We start from the raw sequence: 26,527 nt of genomic DNA, 5'->3' as shown, positions 1-26,527 counted from the left end.
TACCTAGTAACCAACTCCAGAATGAAGTTCATGGTTTTGAGGAGGGGATGTTAATGTTTCCAGTCCTGGCAAAATTTTCATCAGAGTTCTGACTTTTTAAAAAAATTATGGCACTGATCCAAATTGACTCTGAGTTCAGGTTATTATGTGGAATTCTGCAAGTTCTCCCCATGCCCCCACGTGTGGGTTTCCTCCAGGTTATCCAGTACTCTTCTAATTCTCTGGTTTCCTTCCAAAAAACAGACGGGTAGATGGATTGGCGAAACTAAATTGCCCTTAGGTGTGAATGTGTGCATGCATGGTGCTCTGTGATGGACTGGTATCCCACAGCGGCTTAGTGATTAACACTGTTGCCTCGCACCTCCGGGATTGGGGGGTTCGGATCTGCCCTGGGTGCGGCGGTGTTTGCATGTTCTCTCATGTTTCCTCTCCCAGACCAAAGACATACGTTGTAGGCTGATTGGCATTTCCAAATTGTCCATAGTGTGCGATTGGGCCCTGGGATGGCTTGGCACCCTGTCCAGGCTCCAGGCTCTCTGCGTAGGATTAGCGGTATGGAAAATGTCTAGATGGATGGGTGTATTCCCGCCTTGTGCCAAGCATTTCCTGGAAAGGCGACAGATCCGCAATGACCCTGACCAGGATAAAGGGCGGTACGCACAGTCAGGATTTGATACTGAAAATGCACTCATCATGGCATTTTATCCATAGCAGAATTCTGCAGGTGAACATGTCTAGCGTTGACCCTCTTTTGTTATCCACAGTGAAGGATGATGAGGGGCTTTTATTCTGTCAACTAGGTATAGCTGAAATCAGACCACCCATGTCTTCTGTATAGACGGAGTGTTCTAGATGGGGTTAAAGTGCTAACTTCAGCATATAGTAGTTTATACATAGCTTAGTACAGTGATTGTAGTAGGTCCCTTCTCCTATTCATTATTTTCTATTTCGATGACTTTTTCTTGACGTCTCATTCATTACTGCCCGTGTATGAGATGAGAGTGAAATAAAGTACTGCGAAGCTGTAGTAAAATGCATTAAATTGTTATCCGATTGCCTGCCTTTTCATTTTCTACATTATTTCTTTACATCCATTTCCATACATACATTTGTGTACTTCTCAAAGAGGTCAATTAATTATGAATTAAGTGAGGTGGCAAGAAAATTATACTTTATTTATTTTTTCCATATTCTTTAATCAGTGCCAATACTTCTTTTCCCCCCCCCCTCGATGGCATTCTTAGTCCTCGACCTAGTGAACTAGCATGAGGATGTGTTTTTGACAGAGATGCCAAAGCACTTCTGTAAGTCGCTCTGGATAAAGGAGTCTGTTAAACGCTATAAACGTAATAAAAATAAGCAATTTACACTCCGTGTTAGATTCCAGATACAAAAGCGCATTAATCCATGCAAATCATATGATTTGAAGTCGATCAAAGGGGTCTGGGGTTTACATTAGTAAGTCTTCTTATGCATAAATGCATATACACTCAAGAGCATGAGTAGGATACAAACGTTTTTTTTCAGAAATTATGGGATTTTCATGAATACCACATTTGATGTGCAAACACTTGTACAGACAAATAAAATCTGTTCATATTCAGCTTGATCAATGGGGCCCATTATGAGGTCATTTTATACATATACACACACATCTTTATTTCTAGTATAAGAAATGCAAGCACACCATTTTATCCCAAACCATATTTATAAGTATATATTATTTATACAGAATGTGAATAACGCATTAAAAACCTTACACTTCAACCAAGAATAAGTTATTTGGCCATGCCAGAAAGCCAGCCTAACTTGAAGAGGGAGGGGCCAACAGCTTCCTCTTCCTGATTGGCTAACTGCCGGAAGAGGTTTCCTGGGCGGAAGCTGTCTTCTGGAATCGGATTGGATGAAGGTGCAACCTGAAAAGAACGAGACAGACGAGTGAGGAAAAACTCCTATGCGCACCAATGTATGGTTGTGTTGTGGATTTTTTTAATTTGTTTTTGTGTATGAAAACTTTTGTGTAGGTTTTTTTTTTTTTAATCACATAATATTGTCTCTGTAGATTCACCAGTAAATTTTTTGCTTGATCAGTGATAATAAAAATAAATAATAATAATTATTTCAGATTAGATGAAGCTAAGGGATTAAAAATCATTCATTTGAATAGGGAGGGTTGCCATAGGTTTGGTATCAGAGCTAGTTATACCAGCAGTTGATCCTATATATTGTGAATGTGTTTTTGTAAAGGTAACGTTTTATTTAAATATATTTATAACTATTAGAAGCATTTATAGGCCACCCTCTGCACCTGTAGAGTCCTTTAACCACCTGATTTCTACTATTCGGGCTGTTTCATGTAGAAATGAATAGATCCTATTAGAGGATTTCAGTACAAATTGGTTAGACAAGTCATCTGATAAAGGAAAAAAAACAAACAAACAAAAAAAAACACGAACATTCTTCCCTATGTTACTCAACTTTTAAATGAGCCTACTAGTGTTACTTTTAAAACCCAATCATTACTTGATTGGATACTTGGTTCACATCCCAATAGATTTATAACGGCAGGAATTATGTCAGATCGCGTTAGCGATCACTCAACTGTATACTGTGTATGGAAAATTAAATTATCCAAATTGCCACCAAAAGGATTTAACATTAAACAATATAAAAAGTTGAATACGGATTTATTCAGAAATGACTTGACCGCTATCAATTAGGACAGGTATCGATTAAACCTAATGTATAGGATCCCTGGGATTTTTTTTCTATACTGAACATATAAATATTTTGGATAAACACGCCCCTTTAAAAACCATCTCCTGTGGATCAGCTCGGAGTTGATTAACTTTTTTTAAATTTTTTTTTTTTTTTTTTAGGGAAAGAGACAAAGCGAGGCTTAAATTGTGCCAGACAAGGCAAAATGCCGATTGGGAAGTTTATAGGCAGATGAGAAATGTGTGTAAGACAATGACCCATAATGCAAAATCTAGTTATTATAATAAATGTTTGACTTTTAACTTCAAGAAACCCAAGAATTTTTGTAATAAAATTAAAACCATTACTAATACATCAGATAAATATATTATTAATCAAATATAAAGTTGCTAATTCAACAGTACACGATCCTTTTCCTATCGCCCAGGCATTTAATCAGCATTTCTCCTCTGTCGGTTCCATTTTAGGAACAGATTCTTATTTAGCTTCTGGCTTTAATGAAACTTTATCTTGTCCTAGATATTTTTCCACTTAGAAATATTTTACCAACACAAGTTCAAAAAGCCGTTAATTATTTAAGTGTGGAAAGCGGTATTGGCCTTGACAGTATTATGGTAAATAGGTTTATTAAATTAGCTTCCCATATTTTAATGCATCCTCTTGCTGATAATCTTTTTTCTCCCTCTCTCCTTTCGCCGAGCCCCACACGAATTTATGGAGATACTAGAGATCCAGATCCTTTCTGCCTCTGGATGGAGCTCAAATCTTCTCCAATTCCAGACTGCTGGGACTACGGCTGCTCCTAAGGCCATACAGACTTCATATAAATCCATAATGAACTTTTTCACACTATCTGTTGTTACCCAGATGAGGATGGGTTCCCTTCTGAGTCGGGTTCCTCTCAAGGTTTCTTCCTCTTAAAACATCTTAGGGAGTTTTTCCTTGCCACCGTCGCCACTCAGTGGCTTGCTCAGTTGGGATAAATTCACACCTTTAATATCTGTATACCGTGTTGATATTTCTGTAAAGCTGCTTTGAGACAATGTCTATTGTAAAAAGCGCTATACAAATCAAATTGAATTGAATTGAATTTGTTTAATCTCTGTGTCTACATGTGAGCTACCAACTATTTGAAAGCTATCTTCATTAAGGAGGTGATGTACTTGATCTGAACAATTATAGTCCGATATCCGTTACATGTTCTATATCTAAAGTGTTTGAAAAATTCATTTCTAAAATCAACTTTCACATTACCTTATAATTAACCAAATCTTGTCACCCTTTCAATCTGGTTTTAGGTCTAAATCATTCCACAACCACTTTGTTGCTTAAACTTACCAAACGACGTGTTCTCTGCTACTGATGATGGGTCGCTAAAGGGTGCAATTATCATTGACTTAACTAAAGCTTTTGATCATTATTTGCTATTGGACAAACTATATGTTATAGGTCCTTCTGAAAAAGCTGTTTTATGGTTCAGTTCATTCTTGCAAATAGGAAACAATGTGTAGTAGTAAAAGGAGTTAAATCAGATTTTTTTGATTCAACAAAAGAGTACCACAGGGTTGAATATTGGGTCCACTTTTTCCCCCCCTATCTATGTAAATCACTTACCATGAATTCTTACTAACTGTTCCACTCAACTTTATGCTGATGATACGGTCATATAGACACCTAAACCAACATTCTTACGCCAAAAACTAGTGCTCAACAAAAAAAAAAAAAAAAAAAGTCTTTTATTATGAATTTTGGCACTATGCAGAAATGTAAAGTAAATAAACACTGCATGTGAAATAATATGTTATGATGCAACTCCTTTACATAAAATTTATAACATTAAATATCTTGGCATATTACCAGACTCCGAACTTTCATTCAAGCATCACACTGTGTATGTGGTACGCGACGTTCATTTTGGAATTAATGTTTTAATTTATCGATCTCGACATTGTTTTACACACCGATCGTAAAAAAAAAAAAATTTTTTTAAAAACTTTTGCCTTAAAGTCAGACCTTACTTCACAGAATATAGTTGATAACAGACGTTGTAGATTTGTCTTGGGGTGTTCCTTCTTTACTCGTCACTGTACAATGTATAATGCCTTGAACTGGCCATCTTTAAAATTTTAGAAGACATATTCATTAGTTAAATTTATATTTAAATGTATTTATTTTGATTACCCTATTTATTTAAAACAGTATCTTCTACCTTTTGTCTCAAAATATCAAGCCAGGCGTTCTGTTAAACCCAATCTAGTTGTTTCTCATGTCAAGAAAGCTATTGGTAAAAGAGCATTTCTGTTTAAAGCACTCGGAGACTGGAATAATTTACCTAATAAAATTAGATCTAGTGCAACACTTGGTGTATTTAAAAGGAGTCATAACATGACTTTGAATGTTTTCCTTCTGTTTGTGCATGTATAAGCTCTGCAAAGTCCGGAAACTCAGGGATTTATTCTATCTAACAGAGAACACTCCTCCAGACCTGCCCAAACCGCGTCGTTCAAAGTCCAGATTTACTTCCGTAATTTCTCTACGTCATGGAGTGCACTATCACTATAATCCCGCCCAAAGGCGGCCACAAACAAAGAAGGCGAGGCTTCAGTGAATTGTTTGGTGTGAAGGCAAAATCCCTTTGACCTTCCGAAAACGGACGAAATCATGAATCAGTGGTTACTGTTTATTTATAACGCTGTTCCTGAGCAGTACAACCCAAGTGTATGCTTGTGCACAGCGGATTTTACGGAGGACAGCTTCCTGAACCTGGGCGAGTACGACGCAGACTATACACAAAGGCTACTCCTGAAAAGTCGTGCGACTCCCACTTTGCTCGGACAATCTTGCGCTTCTGAATCAGAACCTGAATGTGTGTTTGATTATTTTATCTGCTACTGACTGTTCAAAAGCGGAGTTTTGTGTTGTGGCTCAGATGTAGACTTCTGCTAAGGTGCTAGCTAAAGTTTGCTAAGTTGCCTCAGTTTTGTAAATGTTTGTTTGTATGTTGGTGGTCTGACAGAGATGTTGATTGTAGCTGCTGTTGTGATTGTATGGTGAAACAGTTTATAATCAATCGAATCACAAGAATCCTAGCTTTCCAAAGATATATTGCATGAGTACCTACATACACGCAGAAGCGGTGTACAGCATAGTTAGTCCTGCCGACGGGGTCAGGAAGGGGAGAGTTACAAAATAAAATAAAATAAATAAATAAAAAAGTTACTACTGTGAAACGTTCTGCTCAAGTCGTGTTTGCAAACTTGCTTCTGCTTGATCATCCGCATTTTCTGAATTGGACTCGAACTGATACGGTAAAACCGACGACGTGTTGCTTAGGAGCTCAAAATTGCTTTAGAAGCTTTGGAGGCTAAAGTTAACCCAAGGGGCGTTACATTTCCGACTCACTTGTGAGGCTTTCGGCCAATCTTAACGCAACGGGTCAACTGGCCAATCAGAACTCTGGGCTTTTCGGAAGGACGGGCTTTGGAGAAATCGGAGCGTTTCAGGCAGGCTGGGGATAGAGGCACTGCAATAAATGTACATTATTTGACAAATAAAAGCTTCAATTTTTTTTTATTATTATTTATTTTATTTTTTTTAAACATTAAAGCATGTTAACCTATTCTATTACACCCAATGAAATATAATATAATATATAATAATTAACGTTTAAAAATCATATGACTCCTTTAAGCAGGTGTTGTCCACTTTTTTAAAGAATGATTGTCCGGGTCATCATTGATTAGGTTTATCGTTTATACAAATTTAAAATTTTTTCATTTACTGTTTCTTATAAAGCCTTTATTGCTTTGTTGGATCCTTTATAATTATTAATGCTATAATTATTATTATTACTACTATTATTACTACTACTACTATTGTTATTTTTTATTTTTTTTGGATGTTGTAATGTATTATTTTATTTATTTCTTGGTTTATTCTGTTTTTTTTTTTGTTTTGTTTTTCTAAGTGTTTTTAGAAGTTTCTATACTGATATATTTATTGGTGTATTTGGTTGAATAGTAGGACCCCCTTGAAGAAGAGATGCTACAAGGGGGTCAAGGGGTTTATATCCTAATAATAAAGAATTTATCATCATCCATATTATGGTCAAGGCAAACTGTGATTATTTACTTCAAAACATGCTGTTTCAAACCGCTGAAGCTGTGCCGTAGTGACTCGAGTTAATCGGTTGGATTTAAAGTGGCCCTGGCTTGTTCCAACCCTGTTGTGTCTTATACATTTGGAGTGTGACATTTCCAGCCAAAATGTAAGCACACTTGGGAATTCACCTGCCCATAGGACTAACTAATAAAACGTAGAATTTCTCCTGGTTAGCGTTCGTGCGAGTGTCTGACAGAAGGAGTCTGATAATCGTGCAGCTCAAGCCGTTCCACTCGTTTCTAACTAACACCACAAACATGCAAAACACACAGCACCATCACGCCTTATTGTTACTTCACCGAGTGCTTCGAGATCTGGAAAGCCGTCTCTCTAGAACATTGTAACGCGAGACTGAAAGTGTAAAGCAAACAAATTGCGCGTTAATAGAGGAAAACGAAAGAATGAAAAACCTTCAAAGCTGAACTTTTCACCCATATTGCAGCTATCCTGAATCAGCAAGCAGTATATTCTGTCTCACACACACACACACACAATGATTCGTGATATACACTCACGAGCGGTCTGGTGATGTCTGTCGCTCTAGAAGATGATTTGGCTTTCCGGGAATTGGTCATACTCAGCGGCAGCAAGCCGAACCTGCCGAAAACAAACAAAAAAACAAACATTGCATCAAGTTCATAACTTCGTAGTAAAATGCCACTACTAACGAGAAAAGAAACGAGTGCGTAATGCGCCATACCGGATCTGACTGCTGGCCAATGGAAGGATTTTGTACGGCTCCTGTGAGCTCACGTTACTGCTTCTGGGAGTGAACTGCTTCTCTGCACCAGTTAAAAGTCCTAAGAGCACCTGAAAATGATGATAAACAGTCACTATGGGCAAGAGGGACAACTGGCCTAATAAGAGTTATGAACTGAACCCACCCAGTCCCGTCCAATATTAAACTCCACATTGTTTACTGAACAAGGAATTAAGTAGCCTCATATTCTAAAGCAGGAGTGTCCGATCTCAACAGCATAGAGGTGGTGTGAGTGCAGGCTTTCATACCAACCAAGCAGAATCCGCACCTGAGTCTACCGAAAGCCAAGCTCGACTGATTAAACAGGTGGAATCGGGTGCTTGATTGGAACGAAAACCTTCACCTGCACCGTCCCTTTACGGATAAGATTGGACGCCACTGATTTAAAGTCTTATCTAATCGTTTTAAATGTCAATATTTCTCATGCACATTCAAGGGTCTCCACAGTTCAGTAGACAACAGTGTCAGGAGGCGTGTCCATGTTTAGTTAAATGAAATGACCTGCCTTGATGGCAGTGTGGTTCTCTTTACTTCGAAACAAAATTTCGGAATAATCTTGCAACAACTAATCGATAAAATCAATAATAATCGATTATGAAAATCATTGTTAACGAATCTCATTATCGATTAGAAGGTCTGCGCGCGGCACGGGGTGTGTTTACTCATTACGCTACTTCTGTTCCGAAAACATGCTTCGGAGAGTAAACACTAAAGTTGCGTCCCAAATGACGTCCTATACACTTACACTATGCACTATATACTCTACTGTCTAGTGTATGAATTTTAGAAAGGTAATATCGCCTCAAATGGAACACGAACATTTTTTTACTAACCGGAAGTATAAACCACTTCCTAGTCGACGGCGCATGATGTCATACGCACGTAATGTGATGCCGCTAGCTTTAGCAGATACCCAGAGTCACCGATAATGACTTTCTACAGTTTACTGTTTATATACTTAGTTTATAAGTATTTATGCATTATTTTTATTGATGCACAAAAAGCACTGCATTAAACTACAGTCCTAAATGAATAATATATATTCTGGTGTGTGTGTGTGTGTGTGTGTGTGTGTGTGTGTGTGTGTAGTGGGTTCTTTTCAGTCTTATATAACTGGACAGTTGTGTAAAGTTTTAGTCTTAAGTTTATATTTGTAACACTCAGTTTGTGGATTTTATTTTAAATAAAAAGGTTTGTCTGTTAAAAAAATGGTACCAAAAGTTTGCCCCCCCAATCCGATTAATCGGAAAAAAAAATAAATAAAAAAATAAAAATAATAATAATAATAATAATTCAGCCAACTAATCGATTATGAAAATAACTGTTAGTTGCAGCCCTAATTTATACTAAGAAGTAAAAGGAAGGAAGGAAAAAAAAGGTTTGTTTCCTGTGTAAGTTTGAGACTTGGGGGGCCAAGATGCTCCTATCAGAAGCGTACAAATTTAAATTTTTCTCTATTTTACGTCGATTGCTTGTGACAGAGTGATGAAAGATGATTTACTTGCTTGCTAGTGGGTAGTTAGTTTTTTTGCTCCAAAAACTTCCAATATGTTATACATAAATATATGCATGTCAAAGGAATTGTACAATTTCATGCCTTGGCATAGATTCTACAAGTCCGTGGAACAGTATTCGCGGGATCGACGCCATTCTTCTAAAAGATATTTTCTCAGTTTGTGTTTTGGTGAACGTGGTGGAACGCGCTGTGGAACAGATCTGGAGGCTGAAGGACACAGTTTACGATTTATATTATTTTCATACGGATGTGGGTGGAGTCAACGTGAACAGACCACTCCCATTAGAAACGGAATTGGAAATAACCATAGGATAAACGTGATCGCTCAAAAGAGTTCTAGATTTTCTTTAATGTGTTTAATCGACCTCGCTCAGCGTTTGTCTAACGTCCGGTGAGCCTGCGCTCGCTACAGGCTCAGATTCCTGCACCTGGCCGACAGAAGTTCAACGTGGTGCGCGTTTCCGAGATGCTTTTCTGAGTGGTCGTTTGAGTTACTCTGGACTTCCTGTCGACTCGAACCAGCTAACGGTTATGTCGGTTGTGCGGTGCACTTACCGAAGTCCTCTGAGTCAGCCGGTTCAGGTTGCTGTTCAGATGAGGAGTGAAGACGTCCAGGTCAAACGGATCAATGTGGCTCTCAAGAGCATCACAGATCTGCTGGATCCTGAAATACAGTCGACAGACACGACATAGGAGATGCGGTCGAAGAGAAACAGTGAAGTCCACGCAAGATTCAGTCAAATCTCACACGTACTGGTAACGAAAGGCTACGAGCCTCAGTAACAATGCTGTATGTTCTGTTACCTGGGCTGGACGTACGAGCGCGAGCTCCTGGTGTCCTCTAGCCGGGCTGTTAAAGCAGCACTGAGGTAGCGCACGTCAAACAGTAGCTGCAGGCCTCGATTCTGAGTGATGGGAGGAGCTGCGTGCTACACCACAGAGAGAGAGAGAGAGAGAGAGAGAGAGAGAGAGAGAGAGAGAGAGAAGCAGAAGGGTGAGGGGGGGTCAAATAAAAACGAGAGACAATGGGACACAACGCGAAAGAGAGAAACAGACAGACAGTCACCTTGCTTTGCGTAGGCTGAGTGAGCTTATCGTATTCTGTGAGCACCTGATCCAGACAGGCTCGCAGCAGCTCGGTCAGCGTGACCCTCGGCACAGTGTGACCACCAACCTTATTCACCTCCAGGCACAGGTGAAAGAGCAGAGACTGAACGTACCATGAGGGCTGTAGAGACAAGATGAGATGCCATAGCATTCGTGGATCTTACTAAAAAACGTTGCTGCATAAAGTCACTACTACTAATAATAATAATAATAATAATAACTGTTATTTCCATCCATTTTCTATACTGTTTATCCTACAGGGTCATGGGGAACCTGGAGCCTATCCCAGGGAGCATGGGGTACAAGGCGGGGTACACCCTGGACAGAGTGCCAATCCATTGCAGGGCACAATCACATACACATTCACACACTACAGACACTTTGGACACGCCAATCAGCCTACCATGCATGTCTTTGGACTGGGGGAGGAAACCGGAGTACCCAGAGGAAACCCCCGCAGCACAGGGAGAACATGCAAACTCACCTGGACTGGAAGATGGATTTTAGACATGACCGTGTTGCCTGACTCCGCCTCTTCCTGGATCTCCAGCTCCTCCCAGTTTGTGGCAGTGATTAGGACAGAACCGGCTGTTGCAGCGTGCAGAGAACTAGCGAAGTTCCTCACCAAAGTCTAGTGCGCGTGCACATGCGTGCGTGCGCGCACACACACACACACACACACACACACACACACACAGAGAGAGAGAGAGAGAGAGAGAGAGAGAGAGAGAGAGAGAGAGAGTGAGGGCTGTACTTTTGCTATACTATTTCGTTTCATTAGGTATCTTGTCTTATTTATTAGGTCAGAGATCATATGTGCACGGATAAATACCACTTTTTCTGAAAAATTGGATGGAATTCGAACCTTGAAGTGAAACACACCCTGTGTGTGTGTGTGTGTGGGCGTGCTTTACCTGGGACACAGCAGAGCTCCAGATGCGATATGCGTCCATGCTGCAGGCAAGCAGCTCGTCCTTTATTCGGGCCCATGTGACCTGAGCTGGGCTGAGGTCCACACCTTTACTCACACCTGCTTTTCCCAACTTCCGGCTTTGGACACGGGGGCTTCCCGTGCTTCTATTCTCCCCCTGCCGGCCCAGAATGCACTGTTTTAAGCTGGGGCAGAGCTCCCCCAGAGACTGACACAGTCTGGCCAGGAAAAGGACAGAGCTCATTTGACCCGAAGAAGCTGCTAGTTCGGTGCGGACGCTGCTCACGACGTCCGCGAGACAGGTTGTGCAGCGCTCGCTCAGCGCCTGCTCCACCGCTGGGCCGTCCGCATAGTGATTCACACACGAAGCGGGAGTGTCCAAGGGCAGGAAGTGCCCCAGGTCCTCAAGCTGGGCCTTGAGTTTGGAATCGAGGGTGGCGCAGAAGTTCTGGACGCGCGGTGTGAGGGCACGAGTCTTCATGGACAGGCCACTTTCGGGCCGTGTGCCGCGCTGAGACACGCTCACCCACGCGGCGTCGCTCGGAAGGTCAGATTGAGACTCGCACCAAAGAAATGACGACACGTCGCTGTCAAACCGCAAACCGTGGCTCGACGCCTCGCCTTCCAGTTCCTGCAGCGTGGAGGACAACAGCTGTTTACAGCTGCCGGAGATCGACTCCATGCCCTCCTGAGTGATCACCTGCACATACACAGCAACGGATAAACACCATAAAGAAAACAATAAAGAAACTGGATCAGGTTTGGTTTTTTTTTTTTTTTTTTTTTAGAAAACAGTTTAGAAAGGAAATTAAAAGAATAAAACACTACTATTTTGTATACCGATTTAATACGTCTTGAAACATGAATTAAATGTCTCGAGCAAATGTGGTTATCAGCTGATGATACGCAAAGCTTCCGAGACATTTTCGGCTCTATTTGCACCGACCTACTGGAGAAGAATGAGGATATTCAGGCACCTGATTGCTCCGATGCGAGAAACTGCGAATGGCATCGTGTTAGCGACACTATACCTGCAGTCTGTGGAGGAAAAGTGGCTGCAGCAGGTCATGCCACAGGTCAAGCGGTTTATCCAGCAGGCGCGCACACACACCACTCCAGTGCTGGCTGATGGAGTCGCTGCTCAGCAGGTCACACACCGCGTCCCTGATGGAGGCCAAACCCTTCACACTCTTCACATATATGAGCAGGCTGCTCACGCCGCTGCGCATGTCCTCTTTACACCTGACACACAAACACACACACACACACACACATAAATAAGCCAGTGCGAGTGGATTATTGTATAAATCAGTTGGAATCTGTCAGGGATTGGTGCATCCTTACAAAAAATAGCTCAACAAGCCCAAAAATAAACCTACTTTATAGACAATAGTCAGTTCAAAGGCTTTTGAAAGCATGACACTCAAAGTAAAATATTGCTGAACTTTATTACAATAATAAACAGTACTGACTGCAACGTGAAAATGTACTGTACTTTTTTTGAATGGAATAAATCTGTAAGTATTAACATATATGAACTATTAATAAATATTAAAGTAAATAAAAAGAAATGCATCCAAACTGAACCAGAAAGCAAACACTCCAAATAAAAATAAAGACGTCCCGAAGGAATTGGGAAAAAAAAAACAACAAAATTGGTCAGCGATCGTTTTTTATTTCGCCTCTAGAGGCCGCTCTCGTCCTATATAACGACAGCCGACCCTTCTTGTCCGCTCCCACGACGGACGCAAGCGTGGAAAACCAAAATCGGTGTGGATTTCAGTTCCAGCAATCGTTTATCGTGCCGATTTATCTGCAAAACCGATCAATCGGTCGACCTCTACTATAGTATAAACTGATAAAACATGACAATTCGATGATTAGTAAAAAAAAAATAAATTAATTTAATTGCTAGCAAACTGCTGTGGCAGAAATAAAAGGAATAAATCACTTCAGGACGTGCTATTACTGGAAAATCGTCTCCAGTGCACCCCCTCTGTCGATTCGTTTCCTAGAACGGAATGCCCTGAAGCCTTTTATTTTCCTTTCTTACTTCCTGAGAGTTTTTGGATTAGCACATTCAGAACGGATCAGTGAGGCGGGACACTCACGTGTCGATCCAGTGCTGCAGTGTATCCCGGAGCTGTTCGCTCTGGATGGGCTGAGCCAGCGTGCGCAGCGCAGGCTGGAAGTCCGTCACTGATGGCGGCAGATACTTAAACCAGCTGCCTGTACTCACCTCGCCGTGCAACACCTTCCTGCCTTTACCTACGACACAGAAAGACGAAATACACAAACATCAGCTGGACTTCATCTGTACCATCACACACACACACACACACACACACACACATCACACTCCTACAGTCGGAACAGGTTCAGGTTTAGTCCTCAAACCCTACTCTGACCCACTCCTTAATACTACACATTATCTTTAGCGCTGTTCTTATGACTGCACAACACTATTAATAACCAGATGATCTAGAAGAACTACTTGGAGTAAACACTTTAGCGTGGAAGAAATCAAGTGAAGAAATCTTGAATAAAAGGAAACGTTATCTAATATTTCTCATCATATTGTATATCTTATATACAAATAACAATCGGTTTTCTTAAAACGCTTCAATTAAGCGAAACGATCCGACGGCTGAATAAGGCAACAAGGCGGCTACTTCCCTACCGGACGTCACGTTCTCCAGCGTGGTGAAGAGTAACCCATAGCCGAGGCCCGGTTCCGCTGCACGGCCCTCTGGAGGCAGGTAGAACACGGCGTGGGCCTGATAAAGCGTCGTGACTAATAACTCCACCAGAGAGCAGACCTGAGCTTTTATCCCAGCTCCTGAAGCAAACAACAATATTTCAGCACAAACCTGACAGAATATCAGAAGTGAGTCTTTATACAGTAATAAATTCACTAATAACAATAATAATAATAATAATAATAACAATAATAATATGTAAATGCAGCTGTGTATGTACATCATAAGATTCGCCAAAATTTATCATGCTTTATGATCATACCGTATTACATGTAGAAAGATGAACGTAAAGTTTGCATCTCTCACTCTCTCTTGCTTTCTGAACGTGAAAGACATTCCCTTAACATTCTTTAACCCGCACCTTCTTTCATATGAAGTATATATTTTCCCCCAATATAAGAAAGAATTTGGAATAGAATATATAAATGCAATATAAAACATAAGCAAAATTCTAAGTGAAAGATGTGACTTGATCGATGGGGGAGGGAGTTCACTTTATGAAACGCAGCCCGAGAGCACTCCTGGTTACGGACGGCTGCGGATTCGTCGGGATCCGAACTCACGATACCCAGACAACGCTTTTCAGCCACTCGCCACTTAAAAAAGTCCCTGTGAAGTGCCTTGAAACGCGCAGCATCATTGACTTAACTAACTTCGACCGAAACAGGAAGTCAGGGCGGGACATAGAGTAGCCCTGCCCGCTTTTTCAAAACTAGCCAATAGCGCTTAGCTCAGCAACGGCAAGTTCGGCAAGGTGATTTTTAATAACGTCAGGAACGGGACGCTTCAGATTCTTGAGAGCGCGTTTGATTGGACAGAAAATCTGACGTGTGGAACGACGTCATGGGAACTGCGATCCGTATCGGTGGTAAAGAGAGAGACTGTACGTTCTCAATGTGAATTTTGTCATCGTTTCGGTGCAGACCAGCTTATAGATACCCTTAAGGCCGACATATTCGTACTAAACGCCACAAAACTTTTTTGATTTCATGGGGACTTTAAAAACTAGAATTTTAAATCGAGTTTGTTTCTCAGCGTTAATGTGAAATTCAGAAAAATTCTTTATTTACTTACTTTTTTTTTTTTTTTTTAGAATTTTCATAAATTGGCTGATGCTATTATCCAAAGCGACTTACAATTGATACAGGACACAACTGAAGAGTCGAGAGTTAAGGTGACAGCTTGGTGGTGCTGGGTTTTGAACTCACGACCTTCCAATTGGTTGCACAATAAGCTACCACTGGCCAAGAAATATTGATGAGATTGTTGTGTTTCACAAAAGATCAATGGTGTGTTTTTAGAGAATCATGACTATTCAGTGGCTCTGAGAATAACCAATAGTGAACAGTGTGTGTGTGTGTGTGTGTGTGTGTGTGTGTGTGTGTGTGTGTGTGTGTGTGTGTGTGTGTGGGCAAGTGTACCGTGCTGAGGCTGCTTGAGAAGCTGCTGTATGGATGCTGTTCTGGCCAGCAGGAAGTCAGCGAGGGCCTGGCGAGGTGAGCTGTCTTCCAGCAGCATAGTGGACACCAGCGCTTCAGCGATCGCCTGATCCGATACGGCTCTGCCCCGCAACACCGACTTACTGTCCAACAGGATTGTTGACCTGAGCAAGGGGGCCGAGAGGTTTATTTATTTATTTATTTATTTTTTTAAATAAATGGAACACAACACACTTCGAGTGCTGCCGACACAAACTGATAACCAGTTTCTGTTTTAGACTGGGAAGACTTCGTTTTCTAGAAGCGCACGGCTCTGAAAGTAGTTCCGGTTTATATTAGGGCTGCTACTAACGATTATTTTGATAATCTATTAATCAAACATTGTGCAAAATCAAGGCTATGGAAAAAAGGTATTAAATGTATCTATGTGGGCTATGCTATACACTATGCACAGGATTTTTTAAATATATATTATATTTTGACAAAAAAAAATAATAATAACCCAACTGATTGTCCACGAGCTTTAAAGTAGAAGTTAAATCACTATATTAAAAATGCAATATTATATATATATATATATATATATATATATATATATATATATATATATATATATATATATATATATATATAAAAACCACAGACTAAGTGTTGAATGTTGTAAGAGGTTGAATGTTGTGCAGTAACACACACATTCTGAACACAGTAACGTTACTTTATTCTGTAAATGTATGACACTTCCAATTACACGTTATAACCCCAATACAGTTACTGCTCTCATAAAAACAATTACTTTTGTTTCTAAATATAACTAAATAGCACCAAACAACATATTTGATCAAAATGAATATTTCAGTCAGTTATTGTGCTTCCTTTCTCTCGTGTGCTGTTTGATTGACGCGCATGCGTGGACTCGCGCCCATTCAGTGACGTTTAATGGACACTCGCTTTCTGTCAGAACGAGCCTTTTATGTAAAATGGAAATCCTGGCAGAAGTTTCTAGCATTTACAGATAAGGATATAAAGGTGAAAATGTCTTTTCTGCTCTGAAACACATTAAACAGCAGACGCATCTGTCGCAGTGTCTGACACGACAAGCCACGTTAATACACTTACGAGTTTGTTTGAAGCGCTTAATATAAAACATTGTCGTGTTATGTACGACCTGGATCGTGCACTTTTCCCCCAGCAGCTCACACTGTGACCTCCGCTGTTTTTCACGTGTTTTATTCATGGGAATGCGTTTTTCACCGTTGTGAAGTGACATCACTGACGGGGTTATCCACAGTGACGTCACAGACCCGACTAATCCATAATGAAACTCGCTGTCCGTTATTTTAATTATCGATTAGTTGTTGCAGCCCTAGTTTATATTAATGTGTGCTAGTTAATATGGTGTTGTTTCTATAGTAACAACACACACAGCGACTTGCATGGCCGACACTCCACATAAACAGATTAAAAACGAGTGTAAACTGTTTCTGTAAAAGACGGGGGTTTTTTTCGCATTCCAGTATCGGTCAGAAGCCGAGAGCGATACGGTTTCTCTGTAACGACGAGAAGAGAAAGAAAACAAAATGAGAGACTGGTGTGGGAACGACTTTTTATAGCTGCTACAACGCAAGTAATGACAGGAACCTACCTGCTTCACGACATTAAATGTGACTGTAAATGGATTGAAAATATGCCATCCTTTAATAAATGGAAAAAAAATGATCGCTGACTAATTTTTGTTGCGAGAGAGAGAGAGAGAGGGAGAGCGAGCGAGCGAGCGCAAGAGCGAGCGAGAGAGAGAGAGAGAGAGAGCGCAAGAGTGAGCGAGAGAGGGAGAGCGCAAGAGCGAGCGAGCGAGAGCGCGTGCAAGAGCGAGAGAGAGAGAAGGGCTTGGCTTTACCTGAAGTGTCCTGCGGCGGCCACCTGCTGTATGAGGATGGGAAAGCGGCTCAGAACAGGGCTGTATGAGGCAGCGGGCGTGTCCAGGTGGAGCAGCCGGTGCAGGTGAGCACAGAGGAGGTGTAGCTGCGTGGCCTGCAGGTACTGAGCTCCCTCCAGCGCACTCCACATCCGCTCAGGCATCTCCAGCAGCAGTTTTATCTGAGCCGCCATGGCGTAGAACTTCTCCTGTGACTGCTTTTCACCCTTACACACAGAAAAGACACACACTTCATTTGTTTCCCCACATGCTCATAGCCACACTAGTGAAAATAGCTATTATAGTAAAGATTTGACATTCCATCCATTTCCTGTACCACTTATCCTACTCAGGTAATGCTGGAGCCTGTCCCAGGGGACTCGAGGCACGAGGCGGGGGACACTCTGGACGGGGTGGCAACCCATCACAGGGCACAATCGCATACACTACAAACAATTTGGAAATTCCAAATCAGCCTACAACGCATGTCTTTGACCAAGGGAGGAAACTGGAGTACGCGGAGGAAAACCCCAAACAAAGGGCAGAGGCGGTAATCAGACCCCAAACCTCCAGAGGTGCGAGGCAACAGTGCTAACCACTAAGCCACCATGCCCGGTTTGACATTCCACAAGTCTAAATGCAACTATAAATGGATTTTTTTTTTTTAAAAAACACCACAACACATCCTTCTTTAATAAGTAAAAAATGGTTAGCGTTTGGAATAAAATGACTTCAAAGTGTGCTGTTACTGGAAAATAATGAACTTTGCGGCAACAGCAGTAACTCTGCTTTGCGGGGAGTACTTACTTTGTGCATCTTCCTATAAAAGCACTATTACGTCATGTTTAATTCCTTACATATATTGTAACCAGAGACGGTGAGTACATAAGTAATCGTACTAGCTTACTCTACGCAAGTATCGTTTTAGATTCATTCTACAGAGTACGCCAATCCGATCCAAACTATGAACCAAACACCAACAGAGTACGCCAATCCGATCCAAACTATGAACCAAAAACCAACCGAGTTCGCCATTCCGATCCAAACTATGACCTAAAGCTTAGTATATTTCCATACAAATTAAGTTCTAAGGGAAATTTAAAGGAAAGCTCTGCCCTGAAACACATTAAATGTGTTTCTATTGGGAAAAAAATAATGAATAAAAAATACAAGAGTAGACGTAGTGGAGACAGCCAACAATTCCCAGAACGCAACGCAGCTATGACAGTTGTGCTGCGTTACGGCAAAGACTCGGCTCAGCTAGTTAGAGATCTACGAGATTATTTAGTTACGAGTATCGTTACAAAATATATCTTGGACACTAATATATCTGAAGATCACATTATTATTATTATTATTCTGCATGTAAGCTGTTCAATACGGAGGTTTTAAATGTGGGCACTTTCTTTTTCGCAGACAACCCCTCATACTACTCTCGTAGACTTTTCACCCATCTTGCTACCTGGAAGAAAGTAGCAGAGCACCCGTACTACTTCCACCAGGTTCCGCAGCAGCTTCTTCCCTGAGGCAGTCGGATTACTCACCACCCTGCTGCCTCTCAGCACTCACCTGGGCTCGTCAAAACCCTCCCAACAGCTTCCACTGCACAACTGCCCTTTATAACGAGGCAGTGGTGACTCAGTAGTTAAAGGCTCTGGGTTCTATTCAGAAGGTCAGGAGTTCAAGCCCCAGCACTGCCAAGCTCCCACTGTTGGGCCCTTGAGCAAGGCCCTTAACCCTCAACTGCTTAGTTGTTTAAAATGAGATAAAAGTAAGTCGCTCTGAATAAGGGCGTCTGCCAAACGCCACAAAGGCAAAATGGTCAATAGTGCTGGACACTTCTACTGTTTTGACAGCAGTCAATAGTTTAGGGACGACTGTTGCAATAGGTTTTCCGCTCAACAGTGTTCGGGTGTATTTGTTGCAACGTTCGCACTCATCTCACACTCGTGGTCCTGTGCACTGTGGGTTAGTGTATTGTGTGTTACAGCATGGTCCTGGGAAACCAACATTTCATTCCAGCGTGTACAATAACAACCACTTGACCTGACCTGTTTTTTTTTTAACTGGCACTCAAGTATAAATGTGACTAGCTAAGATTTCACAGTGTATAAATGAATTATTATTATTATTATTATTATTATTACCATGTTAGTCTGAATCCTACACACTAAACTTTCAGGTTGTGACGTGTGTGTGTGTGTGTGTGTGTGTGTGTGTGTGTGTGTGTGTGTTATTCCAGTACAATCCACACAAGGTGAGCGTGTAGTGATCCTTACCTCTGCCCTGCTGCTCTGAGGAGTGTGTTTGCTGTGTTTCAGTGTGTGACAGTACTTCTGCATGTCCTGGATGGACTGAACCACTTTCTCTGAGCACTCCCTCATCTCCCCGATGGTGTCTGCAGCCTCGATCAGGTCTCTGTACCTCTCCCCTACCATCTGCCGCAGCTCCTCTTTCTTCTGCTCGATCTCCCCGCGGACTTTCCGCTCCACCGCGCGAATTTCATCGGTGCCGTATCGCTCAAACAACACCGTCGGGTCTTTAATATCCGACACCCGAAGTGACTGAACCGGAACCGCGGCCATTGCTGTTTCCCTGCGCTGCCAACTGGAGAAACCGGAAGTGCGGGTTTCTTCGACTGCGTCATATTTATTCCGCCCGTTTTGCTCTAAGCCCGCCCTCCTAGCTAGGAGATACACGTATAACTAAAAATACGTGCTAGCGTATTTTTCCTTTTTAAATATTTTTTTTTTTCAACAAGCAAAGTTTTACACATATAGACAAGGGTGCATTAGGAGAGCGAGAAAAAAAAGAATTAAATACAAAAGATAGAAATAAACACAAGAAAGGTTCAATTAAAAATAAAAAGTAAAAAAATAAATAAATAAAGCCTCCAAATGTTTACATTAACACATCTTACAGCTTTCTTATTTTTTAAATTTTATTCTGTTTCAGTTATTGCTGCACTTCTGTCTTCAAAAGAAGCGGCCTGCTAAAGTGAGCGCGAGCTACAGTAATAGCCAATCCTGGCGCAGAAGGCGGGCTTTTGTGAAATACGGGTAGGAAAATAAATTAGACTCTCCAAACTCCACGTAAACAAAAGGGTGAGTGGTTGTGTTGGGAAAAGAGGGAGTTGGAGTCATTCTAGACACCGCCACCTGGTGTTTAGTGCGAGTATCGGTCCGAGCTTTCTTCTACTTATCCCTGGCTTAAATGTATCACAATTTAAAATTCGGGGGAGAAAAAAGTGTCAGATATGATTAACACGGACACTTAACAATAAAAAAGTGTGTGAAATTATTTTAATTCCGCTGTGACGTGTTTTGTTAAACGCATTCTCACACGGTTTTTTTTTTATTATTGAGCATATACAAAGGTAAATGCACATGTTTACAACTCCCAACAGATATTAACAACAAAAACATACCTAGTAAACAAAGAACCAACAAACAAACCTCCCACGGGTTTGGTTGCTACTTTGTTACGCGTCAGAGCATGATGCGCATGCGCAGCGTAGGCAGGTGAGCTGAGACAGGTGTATCCCGGAAGTTATAGAGAGAAATCAACAAAAATCGCAGGTGAGTTCGAATCTTTTTATTTAGTGTTTCAACACTACTCGGCTATATTTAAACATACAAAAAGAAAAAATAAATAAAGCTGAAAGAAATCCTGTTTCACGTTTGTGACAGAGTATATCGTGTATACTGAAGATGACGCGTTAGGATCACGATTAGGGCTGAATAGTAAACAGAGACCTGTTATTGAATTATTCACAATTCTATAACATGATTTATGACCTTCATTTATAAACATATGAGCTTTGATGAAGTGTTCAAAAAAAGCAACAACAAAAAAAAGTAAAAATGTTATTTATTGTCACTTTACTATAATAGACAGTGTTTCTGTTTATAGTTATTTTATATATACACAACTGTATACAAAATGTAACATAGTATCAGGCAGAGAATAACTGATTTATTAGACAGAGGATAGAGAAATGATTCTTGGGATACTTGTTAAGTGTAATTTAGTGTTTTTAACTCCGCAGTAAAAAGTGTGTACTTCCTTGTTCGTTGTAAATGTTTCCTTAAGCCAGTCTATTCTGAAATAGGATGGAAGATCCCAAACCTTAATAATGAAATGAAAGTGCAGAAGTGTATATTCATTTTAATTTTTTAAAGTAATCTAAATAGAAAATGAATATTTAAAAAATATTTCTTACTGTGTTATGATTCTGTTCATATGACTTGTATGAACAAAACATTACAATACAGTGCAATAAGCGGTATTATTGAGCTTATAGTTTTATCTCAGCAGTCCATTTTTTTTCAGTAAAAAGTGCCTACTAGTTATCATCGCTCCACCACCGAGCTTCACTCTGTAACTCAGAAGATCTCTGACCCTCCTCCGTCCAGAACATCAAACTTCTCTAACATGTTTTTCTTTCCAATTTGTCATTCTGGACTCTTTCATTGAGATCAACCTCTTCATCAGGGTTCAGATCCAGAGAACGAGAGGATTTTTCTTCTTCTTCTATTTCTTCTTCTTCTCCTTCTCCAAAACACTGATTCTCAAGAATGAACGAAACAGCTCAGATTGAGTTTTTCTTTTCTCTCTGTTTATTATCCAACTGTCCAAAAGTCTTTTTCAGAGTTTGGAGACTCTTTAAAAAAATAAAAAATTGAATTGTCCTGTGGTAAATTTGAACTGCGTATGTCTTTAACATGACGTCTGCAGGTTAAGGATCGTCTGCGTTTATTGTGCTGCAAGCACACAATGAGGTTTTTCCTCATTGTGATGGTTGTTAAAAGGGATTCAGTGGAAACTTGATCAAAGGCGGTAATACAGTATCTAGAGAATGAAAGACTAGATGTTTCTCAATATATATATTTTTTACTAATTTATTTATTATTTATATATATATACATATATATATATATATAAGTATTCTTTGCGTAAAAGTGTCAACAGTTTTTGCCATATATTGAGAGAAATCTTCTTTTTTTTTGCCCATTCTTCTGAAAGGTGCCAATAATTCTTGAGTTGAGTGTAAAAAAAAATTATAATAAAAAAATAGAGGATGTTGTACTATATGGTGAAAAGTTTGTGGACACCTGACCATCACATCCATATATGCTTGTTGAACATCCCATTCAAGATTTAGTCCCTCCATTCTTCTGGGAAGGCTTTCCACTAGATTTTGGAGCGTGGCTGTGGGGATTTGTGCTCATTTAACCATAAGAGCATTAGTAAGGTCAGGTGCTGATGTTGGGCCAAGGAGGGCTGGGGTGCAGTCGGCGTTCCAGTTCATCCCAAAGGTGTTCAGTGGGGTTGAGGACAGGGATCTGTGCAGGAAATTCCAGTTCTTAAACTACACCAACCTTGGGAAATCATGTCTTCATGGAGCTCGCTTTGTGCACAGGGGCATTGTCATTCTGGAACAGGTTTGGGCCTCTTAGATCCAGCGAAGGGAAATTGTACTGCTACAGCACATAAAGACATCCTCTACCAGTGGTTTTCAAAGTGGGGGCCGCAACAATTTGGTGTGAAAAGTAAATTCTCACTCTCAGACAACCACATACACACAATCAATTCCTAATGTAATGTAAAGATGAAAGAGGTAATTATTAATAATAAAAAAAGGGGGGATATATTCACAAGTCTGTATTTTTAATGTGTTTTAAAGACATCTTGCAAAAGGGGGGCCTCGGTCAAATTTTAATGCCATTTGGGGGGCCTTGCCCTGGAAAAGTTTGGGAACCACTGTCCTATACGATTGTGTGCTTCCAACTCCGTGACAACAGATTTGGGGAAGACCCACAGATGGCTGTGATGGTCAGGTGTCCACAAGCTTTTGGCCTTATAAGTGTATCATGAGAAATACATCAGCTAATTTTCAGTTTTATTTCTTTTCGTTCAAACACAGCCACGATGTCTCAGGGCAACCTCCAGCAGGATTTTCAGAACCAGGTCAGTGATGTTTTCAGCCGGCTGCAGAACAAGCAGATGTTTCAGTCTGACTGGGACATCGCCTCCTTCGCCATTTTCTTCATATTCATCGGTGAGTCAGTGTGACTGCGAGTGGCTTCACACACCAGCTAAACATCAAACTGGATTGGGGGAAAGAAACTCTTTTTTTTTTTTTTTTGAAAGAGGTGTACGTATAGTATAGTATGTATGTCTGGGTCAAACTGGAATAAACCATTTATGAACAGAAGGGGGGAGGATCTGATACTCTAGTCCAGTGATCGCAACTCTGTTGCATTTTTGCTGCTACTGTATTATAAAAATATAGTATTTAACTTATTGTCACTATTGTACACTTTACCTAGCTGCTACCACAATAATTGCTATGTACATATTTGGTATAAGCTAATCTGCTGAATACTCAGTCATAGCATATTATATTTACATTTATACCATTTTTAAAGGATATTTTTACTCTTTGGCACCTATCTTCTGCACTACCTGTTATATCAGACACTTCCACATTAGAACTGTGTACTGTTCGGCACTACATTGATACTTCCTGTACCTATTGTCCTGTTTTAGTAGTACAGTACTGTCCTGTGTTTTAGCATACGTCTGCACATGCACTTTATGTGAAAATGTGTAGATCTTATTTAGTTCTGTGTCTCATGTGGTTAGTGTGTTGTTTTATGTAGCACCATGGTCCTGGAGGAACATTGTTTCTTTTCACTGTGAACAGTACCAGCTGTATATGGTTGAAATGAAAATAAAACCACTTGAACTTGAACCTGAACTTGAGATCTACCTTCCTGAAGAATTTAGCTCCAACCATAATCGTGCCCACCTGACCGTCTAATTATCACCTTCAGAAGTTCTTGATCAGCAAAAACAGGTGTGTTAGATTTTGGTTGGAGATGAAACCTGCAGGAAGGCAGATCTCAAGGGTTGGAGACCACTGCTCTAGTCAGTCTGTCTATCTAACACAGCTAGAACAAATCATTTCTCTACATGACATGGAGGATTTAATACACCGGTTATTAACAGGTTTCGATGTCAGATCTGTAAAGTGTCTTCAGGTTTTGTGTATTTAAGATGATTCAAGCTCACTATAGATCTTATTGGTTGAAAGTTGTCAGCATGACTGCATGGCTCTGACTGGAGTGTAAAATCACATCAACGCAATATCGTTTCTATAGTAAAGGTAAATTTACAGGGACTTGTACGTGTATGGTGGACACGTTACACAATCCAAGGCAATAATAAATAGATTAACAATGTGTTATTACTTAAAGAATAAAATGTGTAATTGTGGTGGACATGGCGAGTTTTTTTTTTATTTCTCTGAGGAGACGTTTACTTAAAATCGATTTAACGTTTTGCAATTGGATTGTGACGCGTTCAACACCGAGGAGTTTGTGCTTTAGGTTTTTCTTGGTTTTCGGCATTTTGCCTTGTCAACTTTAAAAGAGAGTCTGGTGAAGGAATGACTTGTTTATAACTGCTATAATGTAAGTGAAACAGGAAGTAACTTGTGGACGTAAATGCCACTATTAATTGGTTTTACATATCTAAAGAAATATAGTATTTAAAATATATAAATCTGACTGGGATTTGAACTCACGACCTTCCAATCAGGAGTCCACTGCCTCAGGATGTACTGTTACAGTTAAAGATGGTGACTCTCTATGACACCACACACATACCCCTTTGTGTTTTATTCCTTCCTCGACAAATTGCGTTTAAAGCCCTGTGTGTGCGTGTAGTAAATGCTGAATGAGTGGTAAACATGTGCTCTCCTTTCCTCAGGTATGGTTCTGCTGCTCGTCATTCTGGTTCTTATACGCTGCTGTTGCTGCTGCTGCTGCGACGAAAAGGTACTGCAGGACACTCGAGATTCATTTTACAGCACTTTAACAACACGTGAAAAATTTGAATGCACTCAAAACGCAGTGTTCTCTTGACTAACAGGAACGATCTTTGTCCCTATTTACAGCCCAGAAGGCAGAAAGTGGGCATCGACAACATGGCACTGGAGCCATAAAGCTCAAGATTAGCGTCCAGCATGTTCATGATCCCTTCAAACATATATATATAAATTATATATATAAATATACAATATATACACACACAAAAGTTTGGAAACACCTCTCATGATCTTAAAAAGCTTTTGATCTGAAGGCGTATGATTAAATGTTTGAAATCGGTGTTGTAGACAAAAATATAATCCTGCCATATTCATTTCCTTCAGTAGAAAAAAAAGATTCTATTTACAAGAAAATATTTTTTTAAACGGGTGACTTGGAGCGGAATATTTCGAAAAGCAGCCAATAAGAGTCCAGCGTCAGTGGGAACTCCTTTAATACTGTTTAAAAAGCATCTCAGGGTGATTCCTCAAGAAATCGGGTGAGAAAACACCAAGAATACATTTCTGGAAATTCTAGGCAAAAATGGGGGTCTACTTTGAAGATGCTAAAATATCAAGTCATTTTGATGTATTTAGGATTTTTTTTTTTTCATCTCAACACAATTCCCATAGTTTCATTTGTGTTATTCCAGAGTTTTGATGACTTTATTATTATTACTATTCTAAAATAAAAATAAAGAATGAGTGTGTATGTGTTTATATATTAGATTTTAATGCTTTTACTGCTGTAATTTTTCACATAATACTTATAAATATACCAAGTGTAAGAAAATGTAGAAGAGGAACTAAACAGAATGTGTTTTTAAAAGCTGAAAGTCGACACCCACACTTGTAAATACGATGGATGAATATTTACCGTAGCTGAATATAATTTATTGTTTACAATGACTGATTTGATTTTTAAATGTAAATGTGCTTTCTGTACTTTCAATAATTGTACTCTACTTCCTGCTTGCTGATGGATATACTTATGCTTCCATGTAAAATAATAAAACTACAATAAACTGTATTGTACTGTGCAATGTGGTTTGTTGATTTATTTGATAACCGCAGATGGATGTCAGCAGCACACGGTATCTCGGTGTACATATCCGTCTAAATCCATCTGAGGTTGTATCTTCAATGCGCCCTTGATTTGGACACGCGTAATGTCAGGGGTGCACTCGTTCTCTGCAGTGAGAACAGCATATTAAAAAACTAATTTGGGCCATTCCGCATCTTAGTTAGAAATCCAGGGGCTTCTGTAACTGCTGAAATGAGTGTAAGGTTTAGAGAAAACCCAAAAATGTTAAACGCCTGCTCAGAGAAAGAAAAAAAGGTCACCAGATCA

General features: G+C 40.2%; 2 protein-coding genes across 2 annotated transcripts; one reads left to right on the top strand and one right to left on the bottom strand.

The window, feature by feature from the left end:
- Window positions 1-760: 760 nt before the first annotated feature.
- Window positions 761-20,176, bottom strand: cog1 (component of oligomeric golgi complex 1). The gene is made up of 14 exons (XM_053648597.1): window positions 19,583-20,176; window positions 17,286-17,530; window positions 15,374-15,555; window positions 13,874-14,032; window positions 13,305-13,461; window positions 12,225-12,435; window positions 11,177-11,893; window positions 10,747-10,893; window positions 10,222-10,383; window positions 9,960-10,084; window positions 9,711-9,819; window positions 7,580-7,689; window positions 7,395-7,476; window positions 761-1,916 (listed from the first exon to the last, which is right to left on the bottom strand). The coding sequence occupies exons 1-14, from the start codon at window positions 19,886-19,888 to the stop codon at window positions 1,779-1,781; spliced, it is 2,850 nt and encodes a 949-aa protein (XP_053504572.1). The 5' UTR covers window positions 19,889-20,176; the 3' UTR covers window positions 761-1,778.
- A 141-nt stretch (window positions 20,177-20,317) lies between these two features.
- smim22 (small integral membrane protein 22) lies at window positions 20,318-26,219 on the top strand. Its single transcript, XM_053648634.1, has 5 exons — window positions 20,318-20,362; window positions 20,710-20,881; window positions 23,230-23,364; window positions 25,080-25,147; window positions 25,267-26,219. Exons 3-5 carry the CDS (start codon window positions 23,235-23,237, stop codon window positions 25,312-25,314), a joined length of 246 nt encoding a protein of 81 aa, XP_053504609.1. The 5' UTR covers window positions 20,318-20,362; window positions 20,710-20,881; window positions 23,230-23,234; the 3' UTR covers window positions 25,315-26,219.
- Window positions 26,220-26,527: the final 308 nt, after the last annotated feature.

Source organism: Ictalurus furcatus, chromosome 2, assembly GCF_023375685.1.
Source record: "Ictalurus furcatus strain D&B chromosome 2, Billie_1.0, whole genome shotgun sequence".
Taxonomy (NCBI): Eukaryota; Metazoa; Chordata; class Actinopteri; order Siluriformes; family Ictaluridae; genus Ictalurus; species Ictalurus furcatus.
Note: the sequence above shows the minus strand (reverse complement) of the source record. Positions and strands in the feature narration are given on the sequence as shown.

Excerpts from the sequence above, each read along its gene's own strand:
- cog1 (XM_053648597.1), bottom strand. The coding sequence starts at position 19,888 with ATGGCCGCGGTTCCGGTTCAGTCACTTCGGGTGTCGGATATTAAAGAC. Across the intron at positions 12,436-13,304 it reads CTGCAGCACTGGATCGACAC|GTGTAAAGAGGACATGCGCA; the intron begins GTGAGTGTCCCG and ends TTTGTGTGTCAG. Across the intron at positions 10,085-10,221 it reads CTCAGCCTACGCAAAGCAAG|CACGCAGCTCCTCCCATCAC; the intron begins GTGACTGTCTGT and ends TCTGTGGTGTAG.
- smim22 (XM_053648634.1), top strand. The coding sequence starts at position 23,235 with ATGTCTCAGGGCAACCTCCAGCAGGATTTTCAGAACCAGGTCAGTGAT. Across the intron at positions 23,365-25,079 it reads CATTTTCTTCATATTCATCG|GTATGGTTCTGCTGCTCGTC; the intron begins GTGAGTCAGTGT and ends TCCTTTCCTCAG. Across the intron at positions 25,148-25,266 it reads GCTGCTGCTGCGACGAAAAG|CCCAGAAGGCAGAAAGTGGG; the intron begins GTACTGCAGGAC and ends CCCTATTTACAG.